The sequence below is a fragment of the Crocodylus siamensis genome, chromosome 4, assembly GCF_052110815.1.
Source record: "Crocodylus siamensis isolate JL-2025a chromosome 4, ASM5211081v1, whole genome shotgun sequence".
Taxonomy (NCBI): Eukaryota; Metazoa; Chordata; order Crocodylia; family Crocodylidae; genus Crocodylus; species Crocodylus siamensis.
Genome location: NC_143398.1, coordinates 120,391,019 through 120,413,817, shown reverse-complemented (window position 1 = coordinate 120,413,817; position 22,799 = coordinate 120,391,019). Strand labels below are relative to the sequence as shown.

The following is a 22,799-nucleotide window of genomic DNA, read 5'->3' as shown; positions in this document are numbered from 1 at the left end:
TCCCAATCCATATACCAGCACTTAATCCCAACACACTCTCTCTCCCGCTTGGAGCAGGGGAAAGGACCTGATGATCTACCAGGTCCCTTTCAACTCTAAAAATCTATGCATCTATGGAAACCTCCCATGCTGTGCTGGCATCGCACCCATCCTTCACACTGCACAGGACCATTGAACCAGCTCTGTGCAATATAGGGTACTAGAAGCTGCATACAGCTATTTGTACCTTCCAACCACCTAACCACAGTAGACGCTGTTGGATTCAGTGTGGTGCTGGTGGGGCAGGGAAGCCCAGCAGCTGTTTGTCCAGCTCCCACCCCACCAACATGCCAAAGTCTCCTGATCATCTTACCACCTTGAAGCAGTCTGATGTTAGATCAACATGAGTTAGGTAATACAACGTGGAAATACTCCTGGCTAAACAAGGCATACCTTTACTATGGTAGGATGGCACTTATTAAGACAGTAAAATATGTGACAGGAACCTAGTGTTGTAAGTGCTGTTAAAACAAGTATGTGTAATATGCAACAGTACCCTCACTAGAAGTCAAAATATGAAGACCAGAAGTGACCATTTGATCATCCAAACTGATGAGAAAAAAAAAGTGACTGGCCATATAAGGATGTAACAGAAGTAACAAGAAAGATCTGGTGAGAAGCCAGGGTGGAAAACCAGAACTAACTCAAGGGGCAAAACAGAGACAACCAGGGAAAAGACCAGGGCAGGAGATGGCAAAAAAAACTTGCATACATAACTCAGGGAGAGACACTGGGAGTTCAGAGACAGGTTGGAAGAACATGTGGCTAAGAGACCACATTTTCTTGTACAACCCAAAAATAAAATTCATATCTGAGTCCCTTGCTTCAAAGCTTACTGATAAAAGCCCTAGACACTTTGTTTTTGCAGTGCTACAAAAGTTTGGGGCATGTATATGTACATAGCCCCCTCACTGGAACGCACGAGTTTCCACAAAAGCACACATTGCAATTCAAGGAGTAATAGGTAGGATTCTACCCAACTCAAGGAGGTGGTCAGGTGATTTCACAGGCAGATAGATCATGAGGCCAGCTGCCATTTTCACAGGCTTACTGTGGCAGAGTGATTGGCCAAGGTGCCCCAGTGTCCCCACCACTGATTGCTGGAGAGGGGAGTCTGTTGTATGGTCCTGCCCCTCACCACTGATTGGATGAGGACTGTCTGTCATGTGGCCTCACCCCTTATTGCTGGAGAGAGGCAGGGCCATACAACAGGCAGCCGTCCCAGCCAACTGCTGCAAGGGATGACAGCAAGAAGGCAAGCAGACAACGTAGCTGACAGCCCCCCTCCTCTCTTCCCCCAGGCAGGCTGCGTGGATGGGAGGACTGCAGGCTTCCACTGGGGATCCAGCATTTTATCGTTAGTAAGTTCCCCCCCCCCCCCTTGCAGATTTTGAAATCCACAAAAATAGTGATTTTAATAGGTCCCTATAAATAGGGGCCTGTGCCTTAGCTGTCCCCTTCACTATCAAGGCAGCCTCTGTCAGTGAGCTGGACTAGGAAGTTACATGCAACAAAAATTCTGCAAAGGAACATTATTAGGACTGCAAAACCAACCATTCAATAAATAAACAAACAAACATGTAAATAAAAGATAGAACATGCCAGAATCATAGCAGTTTATGCAAATATAAAAGATAATTGTTTCATTGCACTAAAAAAAAAAATATCCCTGTTCATCACAAATTTCTCTCTCATCATTCTTATTTGTTGAAAATGCTAGTGAGAAATCACTACAACTGGTTATAAATATTGTTTCTTGATGTCACTTCTATAACATTCTCAAGAAAATAAAAACCTGAAGATGAAGTTTTTCAGATTATGTTAACTGCTGCAGTTACACTGACTTTCAGGGAACCACCACAGCTGAAAATCTGGTTCAACATCTAAAGGTGTTGTATAAATTTGGTTTGTCACACCAACCTCATTTCTGTGGGCATTTTTACACATGCATTTACACCAGCTTAAATTTATTGTACAGTAAGTTACTCTTCAGTAAGCGGGAATAGGCTGGCAATTTGGGATTAAATGTGCCTCTGTGGCCATCGGGGAGAGCTCCGGCCACATGACTGCCAGCCCTTGGGGCTAACTTTAGCCCCAAGTGGAATCCAGGAGCCCTGGGGCTAGACAAACCAGGCAGGGAGACCTCCTGGGTTACTGTACTGCAACTAATCAGGCATAAATTTGATACCTGCATGATGCAGTTATCAAATTTACGCTCAAGCTTGCATAAGTCACCATATTTACTGTGCAGTATGGGCATGTATGTGTAGATGCGTGCCTGTGTACTGTGCAGTACATGTGCACATGTAGACATGCCCTGTGTTTTGCTTTAACATACTAAATGCATATTAAATTGAGAATAAATAATACACAGCTAAAACCAGAAAATGATGTAAGCACATATTTTTCCAAGTCACAAGTTCTCATCTGTTAAGGAACTCCACAAATTCATGGCCAAGCATTTTATCATTCTTGCTCACAGTTCTGTAGAATTTCCCAAAAGAGTGACAACATCTGAGGATCTAAAGAACAACAGACAATTTCCAGATATGGAGAAAAGGAAGTTAAAATTCTAGATTTTTTTTTTTTTTTTTTTTTTTAAAGAAAATCTGCTTTTATTGTATATGATGCTTCCTCCTCTCATGTGCCTAACATGCCTAGGTATCTAACTGAATAGGCTGTTGCCTATAAAAAAGCTCATGCCTCTCTGAATGAGTTAGTCTCCAAGGTGTCATTGTGCCCTACTTTTGGCCTCGCTTCAGACAAGATAGTTAACTTCCAAGAAGTATTACTCAATACATACTAATTTTCCATGCTGTTACCAGATGTTATTACCAAAAGGTCAATAAGGTATGCTTCTACCATACAGAAATATTTATTCCTAAAAATCCTAATTTCCTCACTGAAAGCCAACCATAGTGGCTTCTTGGCAAGACACAAAACAGAAGGACACAAACCTGGCTTGTAATAAACCCACTTTTTGAAAAACAGCTAACTAGTCAGGTGTGTGGATGCTGCCAATGCCATATGACATTTTAAACTGGCATGAGTGTATGTGATCGCAAGCTTCCTAATTCTAACGGGTGTTGAGCTGCTGTGGTTCTCAATGAAGTCAATAGCAATAGCAGATGCTTAACAATTCTGACAGGTCTTTACTAGAGTGAGTGAATTTAGGAAGTGTTTCTTTTGCAAATACCAGTCCATTCCTCCCATTTTAGCTTATTTCCAATACAGGGGAAGTGTAACACTAAATCTTTTAATAGAGAAATGTTTATTCAGTTGCAGTTTTATGTAATCAGTTGATAATAAGGATTGCATTAAAAATTGTAATTGCATACGATTTTAATTGGTCTAAAAGCATTGCTTAAATCAGTAGCTGAATATGAATGATACAGCAGCATTTCATAGTTAAAACCAAATATAGAGTTTAGATTTTAAAATAGAAAAGCCATTTGAACTATGTGAAAGATTATTGTGCAGCTAATGCTTTTAGAAATACTCTCTCCCTCTTACTCCATAGGTACCTTAACAAACAACATGTAGGCTGCTTTGCCACTTCCTTGAGTATGGGTACATCAAGGCAGAAGTAAACCTATTTTGATTACTATGGGGTAAGTTTCAACAGAAAAAGCAAATCACTCATATCTCAACATTGAGACAACCATTTACTTTAGCTAGTCTCCTCACATTCCTTGCTAGGGAGAATTCCATGCTACAGAAGTCTCCATACATCCCCGGCTCACTTCAGCGTGGTTTTCATTTTATATCCATTACAACAGCATTGGCCTGAGCTGAAGCAGGAACTTATTAGTCAATCAAGTCTAGACACTTCCAATGTCATGGCACAATGTTTGTGTTACATGTCATAGCTCAAGTAATGGTAATCCAGTCCCTGTGACAATGAGCTGAAAGAACTCACATTTTCAGAACTGCACAGGCTATACATTTTCATTCCTTTAGTAAGTCAGTAAATTTGAAAAAAGTAAAGTGAAAATTCTAAGCAAAATTTTTAAAATACCTTAGATTTAAAAGTATTAAAAGAACAGTCAGATGCCAAGTACATAGAGAAAAATACAAGAAGTCAAAATTTAAGTAATGATTAGAAGATGATGCAAAAAAAATTACAAGCCTGCCAGAGACATACCTACAGACATGTCAGAAAGCAAGTGTTAGCGGTTCAGAAAGCAAGTGTTAGCGGTTCAGAAAGCTATAGCTTTCAGGTCAAAAACTGTTCTAAGGAGCAAACTAAGAACTATGTCCCTTCAACAGACAAATCTAATTGTGTTTTGGAGGAGCGTAGGCAGGGGTAGTTAATGAAGCATGATATCCAAGGTGCTAGTTTCTAGTTTGAGAAGAGAGATGGCACAAGGTCTCATAACTATGTAAGTGATTCAAGTCAATGCTAGATCTGAATTATCATATTTAAAGAAAGACATTCATATATCAGAAATATTGCTCATAAGCATGAACATATTCACCAATAAGCATCAGATACATGATGGCGGTATGCTTTTGACGCTGTAACAGAGAAGTCAGGATATCTATGGCAGGGAGAGAAACAACTAAAATCTGTTTCTTAGCAGCTGCTCATTTTGGGTCATTAGATGCTATTGCTAACTGCAGGTTTATCTAAGTAGACATGCCCTCCCTTCTAAATGAGGACAGTTACTGAAAAGGAAGGTTGCCATATTACCTAAGAAGTGGCAAACATGTTTAGCTCTCAAAAATCAATAGAAACAAGCATTGGTCAGAAAGCAGCATAAAGCAGACCACTTCTGTTTAGGACTTTTACTTATGCAACAAAGTGTTAAAAATGCTGTCGTATGACTTCTGTGATAAATTAATGGCATTTGCACTAAGTACAGACAGTCAAAAGCTGCTTGTATGTGCCACAGGGGTTTAATTCAGTTTAGTTCTCCCTAAATTGAACAGAGGAGGTTTAAAAACGGCTCTTCAATTTAGGGAGAATTAAACCAAATTAAACCCCTGTGATGCGTACATAAGGGTGGGGGCCCAATCCTTACTTGCCTGTTGGGCGGCAGGGCGAGCTGCTGACAGGCCTAGCAGTCCCTGAGCTTTACAGCCCCCCCCCCAGATGGTACCCAGCCCGGGCAATCCTGCAGGATGCCATAGCCAGCAGAAAGCACCGCCCCACACCCTGTAGCTGCAGAGGAAAGCACTGGGCCCCTGCACAGCTCAGGCAGGCAGGCAGGTGTGTGTGGGGGGGCAAAGATCAGTCTCTGCACTTTTTTTTTTTTTTTTAGTGAAGCCTGCCTACATGGGCTGTCACTAGGTCCCACAGCCGCCGAGCTGCATGGGGCCCACCATGACACAAACACAATCAGCTTCCAGTGCTCCATGTACTGTTACACTTTGTTAGGTAGCAAACTAAAACACCTCAGAGATATTTTATCTTGCTATGTACCAAAGTCATTTAAAGCAGAATATGCTGCTGAGTGTGCAATCAACAATGCCATTAAAACAGTGCAAAAGGGTATTTAAGCTGCTTTAAATGCCAATTTTGTGGCATGTACAAAGGCCCCAAAACCCTGGGGCTTACTTGCTTCAATTTTTGGTGATTAGTTTAAGGTGTGTAGATTGAGCCAATAAGCAAGTGAACAAACATTCACTTTTGATTCTGGAAATGAAATCACATCCCTGCAGTAGCTCAGGCCAGAGCTGGGAGGTGCTAGAGCTGGAGCAGATACCTTGGGCCAAGTGGGGGTTTCCAGGGAAGATGAAAAGCATCCTGGGATGCTAGGGGTCTGTGAATTAACTTGAATGTGGAGGGGATCTGGGACAGAAGTTCAGTAAACCAATTTAAAATAAATCAGTCAAGTCTGGTACTACATCCACCCGGGGTTTATCTTAAAATTGGTTTCAGCCATTTTGAAAGTGGTTTATGTGAACTTCTGCTGTGTTACAGATTTGAACCAGTTGCCAATCACTTATACCGGCTTACGTGTAATTTATGTCCCTAGCCTTGGTGCCTACCCAAAACAGGCTGCATGCCTGCATCCGAGCAAAAAGTTGTTCTATACCAACTGTGACTTGACACTTAGGCAAAACTTAAGTATCTTATATGCACCTTGAACATTATTTTTCCTTGAAAGATTTTATATAATGTTCAAGGTAATGTTCAAGATGCACATAAACCACTTTCAAAATGGCTGAAACCAGTTTAAGATAAACCTGGGTAGATATAGTGTGCGTGCATGTGTGCATGCATATATATCACTCTGAATCATTTCAGTAATAACAGGCATCAATATCACTGATAAAAATGAAGAGAGCAGTATGTGTGATCTTTGGTATAACATGGCATTTTGCTACTTAATTTGGGCAATTTTCTGCCAGTGCAAAGGGTCGTGGAATGGGTTTCAGCATCACTGACCTAAAAGGACATCCAAGCCAAAACAAGCTGACAAAAATCAAATTGGATTTGCTTAGTTCATTACATCCAACAGGATATGGTAACCAAAATAAAGAAAAGGCTATGATGAGACATACTTGAATCTTTGTAATGGTTGCAAAATTTCAGCTATGAAACACTTCATGAAAAAAGTTCCACAATATCTTCAAACCCAACCCCCTATACAATGAAGACAAAACTTTTTAAACCTGTTATTTTACTCAGAGTATTAAGAAGGTGCATGTACCCTTAGGTCACAGAAGTGCTTATTCCTAAGGCAACTGCAACTGAAAGCTTAAGTGACCAGACCTAGATGCTCCAGTGTCAGTATAATTAAACACAGAGAAAAAAGAAAGAAAAAAGATTGCTAAGGTACAGCTAATCCCAGCCAGTGGTGGATTAAGATTTATTGGGTTTCTGGGCAAACAGAAAATTGGAATACCCCCACCAGGCAAGAACAGGTTCCCCCTGCACCTTCCAGGGCACTGCAGCTGGGCCCGCCTGGCTTCCAGTGGGTTCAGGGTGTGCAAGCACCGCTGAGGTGAAGGCAGCCCTGGCCCCTCTGCCCAGTGGGTATCATACAGCTAGAGCTACGGCCCCCAAGCACTGCAGGATGGGCCGCGGCCAGCTTGGGGGAGTGCGGGGCATAACCTCTGGCCCAACTGCCCACCCACCCCTCTGCCCAGGTAGGGCAGGGCTGTCCCAGAAGCACTGGTGCCAGCATCAGCCCATAGATAGCAGGCAGTAGCATACCATGGATCTCCAGCACTCAAAGCCAATACTTTCATTTGTGCTCCCCCATCTGCAGCTAATCTTTTAGCAGGGAGGTGGGGAAGAGTATCCCGTAGCAGCACTGAGCCCAGAGACGACGCTGGCAGTGAAACCAAAAGTGCTAGCGGCCAAACCAGAAGTGCTGCCAGGGGACTGAGTATGGCCACTCCCCCCCCCCCACTCCTTCCTGTCAGTACACCACTGATGGCAGGGAGCAGGGCTACCCACGGGGCCTCCTGGCACCAGATCGCCCTGGGAAGCTGCTGCTGCCTGCAGGGAGCACCACGCCTACCGCTAGCCCCTGGCCCTAGCTTGACCAGAGAGGAGGCAGCATGCACTGCCCACCCCAGATGCCTGCAGCCAGGATGCCTGGCAGGGCCATGGTGCCCCTGGCAAGGGCAACTGGAACCTCCTGGCTCTAGAGGGGCACCAGCTGCTGATCACCACCAACCACCGAAGGGTTGCCAGCAAAACTGGAAATGCTACTGGGGGCGGGGGAGCACCAGCCAGTGCTACCCACTTCCTGGCCAGCAAAGGCCAATTTTAGGGGGGAGTCACATGTCCCATATACCCCCCTACATGTTGCCTGCCCCCTGGCATCCCAGGGGGCCTCTGGGCCTGGGCGCAGTGGGCCCATGCATTAATCCACCCAAACTCCAGAAGTTCAGATTCTCTAATTCTCTCCAAGTACCTTTTCTCTTTGCTCTTTAGACACTCATATGCTCATTGTCATGTTAACATGGATAGAGCTAGTCAGATATCAGAATAGCATATTGAAGGTAGTTAAAATTTTCAGATCAATTACTTATTATATTGTCAGTTTACGAAACTAAGGGAACTATTATATTCATCAAACAAGTTATTCAAGAAGTATATCATGATGTTTTGCAGAGAATATATTGGTAAAATCATTTCTCCTATCATTACAGACTGAGTCACCAGGCACAAAATAAATTGTTGGTGTCCCCAGTGAGGTTTAATTTCCTGCCGTAATCTGCAATACAGTGTAAATGATACAATTCTGACAATCAAATTCAAGTCATGTGTATCAGTCTTTAAATAAAGAGTCAGCATCACCCAAGGACTGGGCTCTTATGCAATGGTTGCCCAAATTACACTGACAAGAAGAATCAAACTACAAGAACACAGTCAAATTATTTATTATACCCAAGATGTATCAACTATACAGATGTTCATTTCAGCTATCCTATAGCAGCACTATTGGAACCATACCTAAATATGTTATTTACATTAAAAAAATTGCATGCCTATGAATATCTTCTAAATGTAGTATGACCAATAGTGTCTTCTTTATTTTCATAACTAGCAGAGAACAAAAAGCAGAAACTTCAATGTTCTAGGATAGCTCTTTCATTGTGACCACACAATGAAGTAAGGAACAAAAAACAAATAATTAAAGGGTTGTACGTATGGAGAAACTGACAAGAAGTGCCACAGCAGAATTACTGTTCTCCTAAAACTATTTCAGGATAATTTTAGGCACTATATTTCAGAGTAAAAGGGGCACTTTATTCATGAACAGACATGCCGATCAATTTTCTTTCAGTGTGTTCAAATGGGGGAGGTCAGCAAAAACTTCTCTGTTCCCTTATTTCTTTAGTAGGTCACACTGTGTGGGTATCAGCTAATTACTTCCCAGATAAGATACCCAGGGCTTTAAAAAGCAAATATCCAATATAAAATTAAGTCAAAAACATGACAGATTCTGGCTACCTTCTTTTTTCAAGTAGCAAAAGAACCTATGAGATTCAAACTACTATGATCCATGGGCAAACAAGAACCCCAAATCTACTAGCTTATTCTCTCTTAGAAGTTACTCTTCTTAAAAAAAAAAAAGTAAAAATCTTCACTGAGGTAACCCTTGAGAATAGCAAGTAGTGCAGTACCTACGGTAGGCCACATCATATTCCTAGAAGCAGTAAACCTACAAATAATTTATTCTGCAGAACATTTACAGTGTTCAAGTTAATTCTAATTTAAAGAGGGCTCTGCCGAATTGCTACTTTTTAGCTCTCCTCGGCTGTCTCTCTTAGCAATTCCATAATTGTCAGGCCAGTCTTATAAAGTTTCATTAATACAGTTCTTAGAGCTAGAGGTAAGATTCCGCGGAAGATTTTAGTGATGCGTAAAGCAATTTTATTTAAAAAAAACCCTTGAACATAAGCTAAAAAACCTATCTATAAAACAATACCAAACATGGGCAGCTCACAGGCTACAGAGTATGCAAATAAGTCACTTTAATTGGGAACACTGTTGTGGAAGGGTGGAGGCAGCAGATAGGGAGAGCACATCTATAGAGAGTTATTTCTGACACACACTGGAGTTTACATTTTCCCAGCCTTTGAACAGACCATGAAATAAAACATTAGACTTAACTGCTCTACCCGGTTTCTCATAGGAAATATTTTCCCCAACAATTTTCAGTACTTGATTGTTTTAGGATGATAGGAAATGCCGTAACAGATCACAGCAGCGGTCCACTGAGTTCCAAGTTCTATCTGTGTCAGTAGCCAGTCCCAGATGCGTTAGGAGGAAAGAGTAGAGTTATTTTACTGCTGCCAGATGCATGACTCATCTATAAGGGAAGTTTCTTCTTAGCTACTATCAGTTGGTGGCTTCCTTAGGCTCTGAAGCATAAGTTTGCTAAAAAAGAGGATTTTTTTTAATGGAATTGAAGTATGGGTGGTCTCATTATTCATGACACATTTTTAATATTCTTAAAAAATTCTACTTAGCGCTTGGCCTAAGTAATATCTTGTGATAGTAAGTTCTGTGGGCTAATCATGCTTTGTAACAGAGTACTGTTTTCAAAAGTTTACAATTAAATTATTTTAATTGAATTGGCTCTCCCCTCCACTCATCATAAGAAATGCATTATTCAACATTTCATAGCTTTCTATCAAGGTAACTGATTTCCAGAAGCATGGCTATACTTGTTTGGGTTCTTTTTCAACTGTCTACATTCAATCCTCACTGAGAAGATTCCCCAAGCCCCGAACACTTTGCATCACATATCCTGAGATCCTCTATTTTCAATACACCTCACACTGGAAAAAGGTACCCAAATCTCTATCACTGTTCCAGACAAACATTTACTGCTAGTACACGTAATAGAAACCTATGGTAAAAACGGATTCTATCCCATTTCCATACAAACATTGTTTTCATTTTAGCTTTCCACAAGGACACCAAGGTCTTTTTCCTGATTGGTTATGTCCCTTAATTTAGAACCTAATAAGTTGTGAAAATAGTAAGAATCTTCCTTCTTACTGTAATTTTAACCTTTTTTTGGTCAAAATTTGAATATACGAACACATTATTGGCCGATTTAAGTCACTCACTAGCACTGGCTAATTTAAGTAATTGTGTCCCACCAGCACATTTTCCTGTTTATCATTTTCCAACATAACTAATAAGAAATCCAGTGATTAGAGTACAGAATTGTGAAGCATGATCACTGCAAAATATCATGTTCTCTGTATGGCAATGTCACTCTTTTCTTCTGTTTTCTGACTCTTGACCAATTACTAGGCCACTACCTCATACCTCACAATTATTTACTTAACAGCTTTTAGTTGGGGCCCAGATCAAAATCTTACTGGATGCCCAAACACATTCTTCCAGCCGGTATCCATTATTTGTTAACCTATCCAACTAATTCTAACAGACTAGAGAGGAATGATTTTTCTTTACAGAAGTTGTGCTGGTTTGTCCCTATCCCACCAAGTTTGCTGAGATACAACTGATGCTTAAACAATCATCAGCTAAGTTTTATTGGTGCTTTACCTAGGCATTTAAAAGTGAGACACACAAAGCATAAGTTTCTATTATAAGACCCATTAACTGACTGAAGGAACCACAAAAAAGGATACATTTATTCCCAATTTAACTCCAGTGTACCGATGATGGACTTTTTCATGATGATTTGATTTTATTTGCTACACTTGTCTGTAAGTGATAGTGCAAATTTAGAATAGGGTCTCTTGTGCCCTCTAGGGACCAACCCTGTAACAGTAACAAACTAACTTTACTCACATGAACATTCTTGCCAATGCCAATGGGACAACCCTTGGGAATAAGCATTTGCAAGCCTACGGGTGTCCTGCTATTCAGTTTGGTTAGCAGAAGAGGATATGCAGGGAAGCAAAAAACACCCTTTCAGTTGTGACGCACACAATTTTCTCTCACACTTCCATAGATTAAACTTACTTCCCAAGAAAAGCTTAATTGAGAAAATATTTGATATCTGCTATTGCCCTTTCAAAGCTAGAGGTTAAAAAAAGTAAAAGAACAAGTAAACTTCAATGGCTGTATTTCTCATACATATGGTTACTTTGTTGAAAAGACTCCTGATACACCAGAATTATCAAATTTACTGTGCTAGTAGCAAATACTAAACAAGCCAAAATAAATGAAAACTGTATATTCTAGGTATGCTTATTTCTGAATGATATGCTGGGTAATATAGAACAGAATCTGAGGGCATGCTTTTGTAAACTATGCAAACGGAAACCTTCTCTGAAATCCACTCAAATGAGAGAGAAAAGTTCTCACTTACTTCTTTGAATCTCACTGAACAACCAACATTACTTAGCACATCTAATTGGATAATATAGGCTGAATAACATTTGGTGGATATGAAAACATATTTGTTAGCAACAGACTGAATTCTTTAAATTTCAGCAGGTCCTTTTTTCCTTTCCCCCTAAACTGCTTAGGATGTCATCGGCTCATGTCCATTTCAAGTCCTGTGGATTTTGGCCATAACAGCTCATCTTTCCCTAGCTTCAGAGACTTAAGAAAAAAAACGGGGGGGGGGGGGGGGAATTCCTCCTCTTTTCAAAATACAGTTTGAGTGTCAAGTCTCCAGTTTGTGTCAAAAAAAAAGGTCTGAACAGCAAGCACAGCAAAGCAGGACAAATTCATATAAATGTCACAATGTCCAAAACATCGTGTGTTACTGCTTTGTCTCGAGCGTCTCAAAACACATTTCATACACAGGGTCACTGTTCTAGTTGTTTATTTAATTAACATGACAAGCCTGCATACACAGGGTTTCTTTCAGCTCTGCAGCTTTGCATTTTCACACTTTACACTCAGTTCAGAGAGAACAGAAAGTCACTACTGTATTTTATTCTTTTCCATCCATAGGCCAAAAAAAATACTTTATTTAAGAGACAAACAAAAATAGATTGTAAACCTATCATGACAGTTTCCCCCAACAGCTTTTAATTTTTTTCAGTAAAATAAAAAAAAAAAAAATTGAAGAAAACTCAGTTTGCTTCAGCAAAATCATCCTAAAAAAATTGCATATAATTTGTTATATGATTATTCAGGAGTCTGATTTAATATTTTAAGCAAGAATATTTCAGCCAATAGCAAGATGACATAAATTATCATTATCACCATTTATGAAAAGAAATCAGTATTGCCAATGAAACTTCTCAGAGTGGCTGCAGTTTAATTAGAGAACTGGCTAAAAACGTAACTAGACAGATTCTATTGCAGCACTGACTTAATTAGGTGTATACCAAAAATTCAGTGCCCAAGTCATAACCTAAACAACAAACTGATGCATCTACACTGTACATGCTTTTCCTTCTAGCCCCTGCAATTAAACATAGGTATTCTAGAATGCCTTTAATTACATACCATTCCTAGAGAGATAATGTCAACATTGCAGATTTAAGGTTTTATTCCAAATTCATAGCTATTAAAGGAAATTTGTTCCTCTTTAAGTTAATTATGATGGGGACCAAGAGAGAACTCCACTTAGTCCTCACATATGAAAAGCACTCCCTAGCAAACAGAGAAAGAATGAAGATATATTTTTGTAGAAGCAAGGGGTTTTGTTTATTTATTTTAAAAAACAAAACCAAACCAACACTTCTAGATCTCATCACTGCAGGAGTACCTTCTCCTAATGTGAATTAATGTTGCCTGGTTTTCCCAAGCCTCCAGACAGGCAGCTTTAATACCTGACCTGGCTCACTGCTTTCACAAGCAGCAGAGTAACAACTGGCAAAATTCAATTAATTTTCATGGCTAGTATTCACAATTCCAGAACAGTGCTAAAACTGACAAGAATCATTGCAGTTTCACTCTGCTGCTATCTGAGACAGATCAGAGAGACAGGCAATTGAAGCCACTGGTGTGAAAAGAGAAGGTTTAGAAGAAAGCTGCTGTAGCAGACATACATATCCTCTCACAGCAGCTGCAATCATTAAAATCATGAAGATACAGGTACTCTTCCTTTCAAGGAGACAGGTGAACCAACATTTCTTCCTCTCCAAACAATTTTGGGCAGAAAAGGTGCAAACAAGAGGGCAAGAGAAAGATTCTCCTTTCTGACACAAAAGAGGAGAGGCTGGTGAAAGGAAACTAGTGATCAGGCACCCTATTAGGCAGGCAGAAGCTGAAAGCAACACGCTAGGGCTTATTGTCCAACAATCAGATACTGGACAAAGACACCGCACCAGGGGAGCACTGTTAGAGTTCATCCACAGTCCCTTCCTATCTCTGTCACAACCCACATCCAAGCACTCTACTGTTGCTAATCCTCCTAGCACACCCTGTTGGGGAAACCAGGATTTTAGAGTGAAAGTTCCCCAGGCTCTGCATAGTCAGTGACAAAGCTGAGCCTACACTTGAGGAGTCCCTTGTCTCAGTTTCAAGTTCATTTGGTTTTCAAGTTAGCAACTGTTTTAACCCCCATTATGGTGTTTTCTAATTCAGGAGGATGACAGCTATAGTGTATGCCTTAAAGTGATCCTAGACACACACACTCACTCACCAAGTTGAGCTACCAGCAGTTGGAACTACGGTTCATTAGGCAAAACTAGCTTGTAATAAGTTTACGTTAAGTGACAAGACAGTTTGGGGCGGGGGAGGGTGGGGCAGGAGTATGCGAAGGAAACTGGTGCACATACAGCACAGACACTCTCCCAGAAACATTTTTTTTTGAACAGCTACCCCATATAGTTTAGGGCCAAAGCCACAGTTACACCAACACACCTGTCCATTTCTTACTTGCACTGAACCTGAAACACGATTCAGATACACTATATCCCTAATACATGGTATGCAGCTGGAAACGCCAGGCCTTCTGGATCTCTTCTTATGCCAGTTTTAGGGGAAGAGGATAAGGATGGCATACCAAGGTGTAAAGAAGCTCTAGATATCAAGAGCTGTGTAAGCTACAAGCAGCTTTCAAAACATGCCCTCTATTTAAATCAATAGGAAAAAACCAAACAAACTATTCATTCATGAACCACTTTTCTGATCAGTTCCTCTCAAAGCTGGGTGCCTGATACCTCAAGGAATAGAGCATCTTTAGCCACTACAGCTAAAAATAGGGGATAGACAGCATCTCAACAGTTCAGGCCACAACAAAGTACTCGCTTCTCATTGAGGACTGTGAACATTTTATTCCAAACTACTTGTTCAGTTCAGGGAAAAAAAACAAAATCACACTATAAATAAAATCAGAATTATTTCACAGAGGGTAAAAAATATATTTTACTACCTCATTTTTTTTTTTAAATGGCTAAACAAATTTTCTTTGTTACATGTAAAATTTATTTGAGGCCGAGAACAAAGATGACAAGTTTCCACAGTAGTGGTAATTCAAGGATATGGGAAAAAAAATTTGACTGTTCACACCAGGAACTTAGAGTAAAACCCCGTTATTTAAAGATATAAAAAGAAAGCTGCATTAACACCTATATAGCTCATATTTACTTAATGTTTCTGAACACATTTTACAGAATAGTTCCTGTTTATACATTTACATCTTTGTTGCTTGACCCCACCAACCATACACTGCACCCCAACACCACTGCTATTTTGTGGGGAGGAGGAAGACAACCACACACCCTAATATTCCTAAGGTTTAGGAAGATCATAAATTACTATACACAATTAGCTCAGGGAGTTTTTCCTGGCAATCAAGGAAAAGCTTAAACAACTGTAAGAACTAATGAGCAATATACGAGAATTTCATAAGGCCTATGTATCCTATATTAAACTTCCTTAAAATGCAAGCCTAATTTTTACCCTATTGACCATGTAGCAGATCTGTTCAAATGAGCTACTTCCACTTGAAAGCATGCAAAAAAACTTTCTTCTTATTTAAATTGGGTTGGGGGGGGGGAGGGGGAGGAAAGGAGAGAGGTCAGGGTATTGGATTTGTTTTTAAGGAGTGCTCATCTCTATTTTTAACATGTTATATTTAAAAGCTGTCCCAAAAAGAAACATTTATATTTGGCTGCTTTAAATCTACAGGGAACTGATTTCTTCTATAAACGCAAACTCTGTTCTGCTGTCCGCCAAAAACAGAGAGAGTGTCCCACACTTCCTAACCTTTTCTGAGAGCCTCCCAGGCTCTTTTCTGCCATTCTTAACTTAAAAGAAGAGCTTTAGAAAGAGGAAATTTGGAAGAAAGTTCACACAATATAACAATCTGCTTCCTAAAAAACGAAGTAGGAAAGAATCATAGATACTTGTATTATATGGTGATGTGAGCAATCCAAAGTCCTACTGATTAAATATTAAAGGAGAACAATTTAATTTAAAAAATGCCCAAATCTTTAAATTCATTAATTGAATTAAAGTCAAGTGGCTCCATCCTCTTTCTTCCGCAGGAATACTAAAACTTCTCAGAACACAATTGAGTCTTACTCTCAAGTTAAAATTGGTTTCTTTGATGGCCTAAAGTTGCTCTCTGCTCCAATCAATTTATCAATATGATAGCTGATCAAGAGGATTTACAAAAAAAGGCAGCAACTAGAGTAGAGTGGAACAGATTGGATCAAAATGTTTGTATTTAAACACTTGCTGGAAAACTGCATTTGGTTTGAAGTGCCACAGCAAGTGGAAAAATATTTTAAACGCTGCAAATGATCATCGTAAGAAACCACCGGAAGTAACTAGCTAGCATGCAATAAATTTAAGCAACTTTATTTTCTTCCCTTGAATATCATATATTTACAAATGATTCTTACACCCAACACACACTCTCTCAGAAAGTTCATAATAAAAGAAAATCAGAACTGAGTCAGCTTTCTATTTTTTCCACACAGTATTTGCTCAGGCACTGCAGTAAATAATATTTTATCTAAACAAAAGTGTTAAATAAGTACAGTTTGCTGTAAAATAAGCCTCCAGTATATAATGTTGCCAGGCGCCTTTCTAGAAAAATGTCACAACCAACCACAAAGAGATGTAATCAAACCATTTCCAGAAACAAACTAGCCACCCACATCATATGGTTAGATGCCATTACTTAGAAAATACTTAGTTGCTTACCCAGCAAGACACCCAAAGAAAGCCGTTGGTGTACTGGAATAAGCTTTAGCAGACCACATTTCATGGATTCATTTTTAATATTAATTGAAAAGGGAAACTTAATACCATTTGCCATTTATTTCCACTTGGGCTTCCCTTTTCACCACCAAGGAAATGACACACTTACTCCAAATAGTTCAATCACACTCAGTCCATTGAAAGATTCTTCTCACATATAACACTAAATCCCAGAAAATAATCTGAATGTGAAATTAAGTTTCCTCAACATCCTAACTGTGAGGCTGCAAAGATACTCATTTCCATGTGTTTCATATCTTTAGATATCTTTTTCCCCCCTTTCCTTCCACAGCTTGCTTTAAAAAAGCTTTTTTGGATACTGCACACGTGCATTTCTATTGAAACCACCACCTATTCCCCCTCCAACATACTCGAGTCAAAAATCCACAACTAACACAGATCTAGTATCAAAGGACTGAAGAGCAGCGGCAAAAACTGCTTGATACTTAGAGATACAAATGTCTGCATCTCTATAATAGCTTTTATCACAACACTTAGACTGTTCAGGACTATTATTTTTATTTTCGTGTGTGTGTGTGTGTGTGTGTGTGTGTGTGTGTGTGTGTGTGTGTGTGTGTGTGTGTGTGTGTGTGTGTGTGTGTGTGTGTGTGCGCGTGCGTGTGTGTGTGTGTGTGCGCGTGCGTTCTATAGATATTTATCAATATATACCTACAGAAATAGATGATATAATCTGTATCCATATAATCTACAAAAATTGCTATATAATCTAGAGAGAGGGGGGAGATGGATAGCTAAATCTGTATCCACATAATCTGCAGATATTGCTATATGAATAAACTAATCTGTATAGAGATCATCTTGATACACAGAGATGGACAGGATAGAGATAAATGGTGTGTGCTATATACATAAAATCTGAAGAGACAGTCTCTAGATATACTCCATATCGACAGACATCTGTCTACTTCTACGTATATCCATCTAGAGAGGTAGTGGGGGGCTATATCTATCCCGATAGCTCGCTCTCTGTCTCTCCCCATCTCTCTGTTGCGGAGTCTGTAGAGTCCTAATCTCTCTCCCTCTCCCTCCACAGCTGTCTGTACGCATCAGTCCTGAGGAGTCCGGGCGGGTGCCCACAGCCGTGCTGCTCAGAGGCCCCTTCTCCTCGGCTCTGCCCGTCGGAACCGCGCAGCGACTCGGCGGGGGCCCGGGGGCGCCGCTCTCCACCCCCCGAGCCGGGAAGCGCAGGCAGCGGAGCCCTCCCGCAGCCCGCAGCGCAGGCACTCGCCACCCGCCGAGCGGGACAGCCCCGGGCGCTGCCTGCGTCCCGCTCCGCTGCCGGGAGGAGCCAAGAAAGTTTGCGGCCGCCGCGAAGTTTGGGCGGCGGCGGCTCCCCTTGCTCGCTCTCGCCCCTCTCCCCGGCGCGGCGCGTACCTGCTCCCGAGGTATGCAGGGCAGCGAGGTCCTGCGATGCGACTTGCTGCAGCCGGACATCTCGGCGGAGATCATGGAGCTGGAGCGCCGCCGCCTCCTCAGCACCGGGACGTCCGGCCGGGGCAGCGGGGCGCCGGCGAGCTGGCGGGGCCCGGGCCCGGGCCGGGGCAGGAGGCGCTGCGCGGAGCCGGCCAGCAGGATGCCCAGCAGCCCGAGCGCGTAGGCCAGGTAGGGTCTCCAGGCCAGCTGGATCCTGTCCAGGGACACGAGGGCCGTGGTCCGGACGGCGCTAGTCACGGCGATCATGAGGACGCCCTGCCGCAGCTTCAGCACCAGCCATGTCGCGGCGGCCAGGCAGCTCAGCACCACCCCCGTGGCGGGGAAGGAGAGCAAGTGATCCTCCCCCACCGCCAAGCCGCGCTGCACGAGCGCTTCCCCCCCGCAGCAGGCGGCCAGCAGCCAGGCGGCGGTGTGCGGCCGGACCCCGGCGCGCAGCAAGTACCAGCCCATCCAGAAGAAGGCACCCACGAGGCTGCCGAGCAGCGCGGCCGGCTGCAGCCCCGCGCGGGGTAGGGGTAGGGGCAGGGGCGAGGGCGAGCCTCCCTCTCCTCCTCCGCCGCCGTCCTTCTCCTCCTCCAGCCCCGCGCGGAGCAGCAGAGCAAGCGCCAAGCACAGGCACCCGGCGCACACGGCCCAGGAAACTTTCCGGGAGCTGCGGATGTGGTGCAGCGCCCGCGCCCGCCAGCACGTCCCGGCTGCCCGCGCCTGCCCGCTGCCAGGAGGGCGATACCCATTGCAGTCGGGGCTGCGGCTGCCTTTGCCCCCGCCGCCGCTCACGGCCATGCTTCCCCCCCCCGCCCCGCGGCTCGCCAGGGCAGGGAGGCGCTGCCAAGAGCGGGGAAGCCCCAGCCACTGGGTGCAAAGAGGAGAAAAACAGAGGGGAGACCCCGGCCCCCCAGCCCAAGCCGGAGGCTGCCCGCCCGCGGTGCCTAGGCCATGCTGCCCCCGCGCGGGGCTCGCTCCTCCCGCCGCTGTCACGCCGCGCCGCGGCCGGGAGCTGCGGCTCGCCCGCGGCTGCGGAGGGGGAGGGTCCCGGGCATGGCAGGGAGGGCTGAAGGGTGCAGGAGCCGGGCGCGAGGGAGGAGCCGGGATCCCCCCCCCAGCCCCCAAGTTGCAGCCGGATCCGGCCCGCGGGGGGCGGCGGAGGGAGCGAGGCTGAGCTCGCTCGCGCCTCACGAGCCGCGCCGGCTGCAGGCGGGCGGGGGGAGCGCAGCAGGTCCCCCTCCCCTGGCAGGCACGGCGCCTCCTCGCTGTTCCCCAGGGCTGCTTCTTGCTCCGAAGGAGGCTCCTGCAGCCCCGACTCTGGGGGAAGCCCTTCAGCAGCCCTCGGGGTGTCCTCTCCTCAGGCTGGGGCCCTAGAGAGCTGGAGCCCATCCTTTTCTTCCCCTCATGTTCAGTTGTTGAGGGGCAGAGTCCTCAATCCTGCCTGCTTTGCTTTAAACTGCTGCAGTCCTGACCTCCCGTTTTCTGATACAGCTGTGAAAGCCTGGCGGGCCTAGGTCTTGCTGGTGCCTGGGCTCCGGGGTGCACCCCGAGTCAATGGGCACAGGTTTAGTTCATTCACTTTCCTTCTCCAACACAGTTCTCCCAGCACATTGCAGACATTTGGCACAGGGTAACACAAGCCACAGGAAAACACCCTGCTAGCTGGGAAAGTATGGGACATTTAGAGCCAGGAAACATACATGAAGGGACAGACTTTTCCCTACTGTCCACCTTAACATCTCTTTTCCCCAGCACACCCACGCCCCTGCTTTTCAGATTCACAATCTATGTCTGTTGCCATATCTTATCCAGGTTTCCACAGCGTGCCTAGTACCACAGCATCTGACCTTGATGGGCTGAAACAGCAGCCTTAGAGAAATGTGTTTTCTATGACTAGAAATGTGTCATGAGCTAAGGGTGAGCTTAGGTAATAGCTTTCCCAGCTAATGAAATCTGGATTTTTTGGTCACACTTACATATGAAATTTGGTCAGCTCTTTCCCCCCCCAAATACTAGAAGCAAAGTTTGATTTGGAGACTTGGAAAATGTCTGGGTTTCTTTTAAGCAAAAGGTTAAGTGTCTAAATTGAAGACAGCTGAAAAATGCTTAATCTTGCCAGGAGGGATTAGAACAGCATTTAGCAGGCAGGCCTACATGGAAGTAGAGTGGGTTGCCACACCAGCCATTCAGGTGTTTCTGACTGCAAGATGAGGGCCCAGAAAGCAAGGGGTTACACCTGTCCCATGCACCTTTCAGCTGAACTCCTTTAAGCACTGTGCCTCTGAAAAATGCAGTGAGGATGCACCAGCCCAGAATGCAAATAACTGGTGTTGCAATATTAGGCAACAGCAAATACTATTGTGGCTTAAACAGATTAGACCTTTGACCCAATCCTTCCCACTAAGTATCATTCATTTAAAATCCAACTTTACCTTTACTTTGGTACTTGATAGATTGCTACTTTAAGTTACTGGTAGCAGAAATGTTGACCTTTTAGCAGTGTTATAAAAATTAAACAAGAAGGGAATACATTTAAAAATTTCTCAACTCCCAATTTTTGCTGCAGACTAAATTTAAATATTTGTCACATGAGCAGGTACCAAACCAGGTGAAGATCCTTAACACTCCTGTACTCTAAAAGGGGCAAATTAGTCATTTTAGATTAAATAGCGATGGTGCTCTCTAGTTTCCCCCTCTCTGGTTTAATGATTAAATAAACTGGTACTTCTTTATAATATCTGTTATTGCAGTGGTTTTGTTTCTAATAGCGTGCCTTTTGGTTGAGTTTGTTTTGAAACAGTCATACTTATGAAGGCCTTGATCAGTGTAATGCATTTCCGAGCTCTGCCTAGGTAAAACATGATCTTCCACTGAGTTGTCTTAATTGGAATCTATCCATAGGGAGTTTCATCAACCTTAGGCCCCGAACTCCTAGTAGGAAACTAGAGAGGATGATGGATTTCCAGTATTACACAAAACAAGTTAGGCCTCTCCAAGATGTAAAGCTGTCATCTTCTGTTTTGAAGATTGTACAGAAGTCCACTGCAGACTCAGATTATTTTGTTTCCATAGTTTCACCTTGACTCTGAGGTCTTCTTGATGGCATGGTAATAGGCAGAGCCAATTAAGGCCCAACCAAGCATCTAGACTAGGGACAAAACTTATACGTAAACCAGTTTAAGTGATCAGAAACTGGCTTAAACCTGTAGCAGAACAGAAGTTCATTACACACAAACCAGTTTCAAAATGGCTGAGACTGGTTTAAGATAAACCTGGTTGAATGTCATATCAGACTTAACTGATTTAGGCCAAAATGGTTTATGAAACTCCTGTCCCAGCCCCCTTCCTGGTTCAAGTGAAATCAGAGTCCTCCCACATTCCAGCATTTTGCAGCCCTGAGTTGGGCTGAGCTGGGCTAGGCTGGGCTGTCAGTTTCAGAAAGCAGGTCTGGCTCTGCCCCTCTACTCCCTAGCTGGAACAGTGAGGGCCGGCTCACTGTCCCCTGCCCTCCCTCCCCAGACAAACCCTGGTTGGGGTATGGGGCCAGGAAAGAGGGTTAAACTCCCTTTCCCTTGAGTACAGAGCTGTGCTGCACTGCCCTGTCCTGCTTACTTAGTGCTGGGTGCAACTGTGGACTACAAATCCCAGATGCACCAGAAAGCAGGAAGAGGAAGTAATGAGCAACCTTGCTGAGTCCTGCTGTTGTGCTTCTGGACTGTAAATCCTAGAGACCTTGGGAACAGCAATAAGAGGAAGCAAACACACAGTCCATGCTGGCTATGTGCCAGACAGCTGTGCTCTAGGACCCCCTGGCTTCTGGCTTGAACCACTGCAGACATGTGGCTGCATTTCCTAAATCAAAAGTGAACGTTTATTCATTAGCTTATACAGGTTGTCCTCGCTGTATGCTGTACGTGCATTCCTGGAAAACAGTATACAACTCAAATTCATATAAAAGGAACCCACTTTACAATGTAACAAATAAGGATACTTTCCATGACCTTGAATGTACTGACCCCCAGATCCGTTTCTACCACTTTTACAAGGCAGTTTTGGTACTCACCAACAGCAGACAGTATACACAAGCACAGGGTGGTAGTGAATGTTACCATAATGGGGATGGCACATATACAAACACATCACAGACAACAAATGAGGAGCACAGATCCACACATGAGACTATATTTTGTTGTGCATCACTTCCACCACGCCAATCGCATACGAGTGAATTTACCTTGCATATAATGAATTTTTGGGATAAAAAAGGTCATCGCATAAGAGCAAATTTGCACATACAGAACCCACATAAAGCAAGAGAAACCTGTAATCTCTGCATCTTAGACTAACCTGCAAAAGACTGAATCAATTCAGCCTTGGGCTTTTTGCCTGTCTGTACTTAGCCCTAGTCTGAGTATGAAAATACTGAGATTTCCTAGAATCAGTACTTGAAAACAGGTAGTTGGCTCATCCCTTCATCCTTCCAAGGTACCAAGATAAACTAATTTGTGTTCTTTTTACTGTTTTGCAGGGGGTGGGTATCTCTTAGATGAGAATTTGGAGAACTAGGGTCTTGTCTGCTCAGAATGGTAGTGGTCAAAAATATTTTTTGGCTTCATTCATCTATAGGAAACAATGTCTACTGCTCTCTTTCCCACAAATGGATGAGTTTCAGGACTGCTTTATGATTTCAGTACGTAAAAGGTTTTACAATGAAAGTTAGTATTAGGTTTTTTTTCAGATATTTTAAGCACCT

The 22,799-nt window shown here is 43.1% G+C and overlaps 1 protein-coding gene across 1 annotated transcript in view; it reads right to left on the bottom strand.

Annotated features, from left to right (window-relative positions):
• PDE3A (phosphodiesterase 3A) overlaps positions 1-20,789 on the bottom strand; it is a 399,551-nt gene extending 378,762 nt beyond the window's left edge. The window contains exon 1 of the mRNA XM_090043568.1: positions 18,002-20,789. Within this exon, the coding sequence (XP_089899694.1) occupies positions 18,002-19,435 (1,434 nt within the window). The 5' untranslated portion in view covers positions 19,436-20,789. The remainder of the gene's footprint in view (positions 1-18,001) is intronic.
• Positions 20,790-22,799: the final 2,010 nt, after the last annotated feature.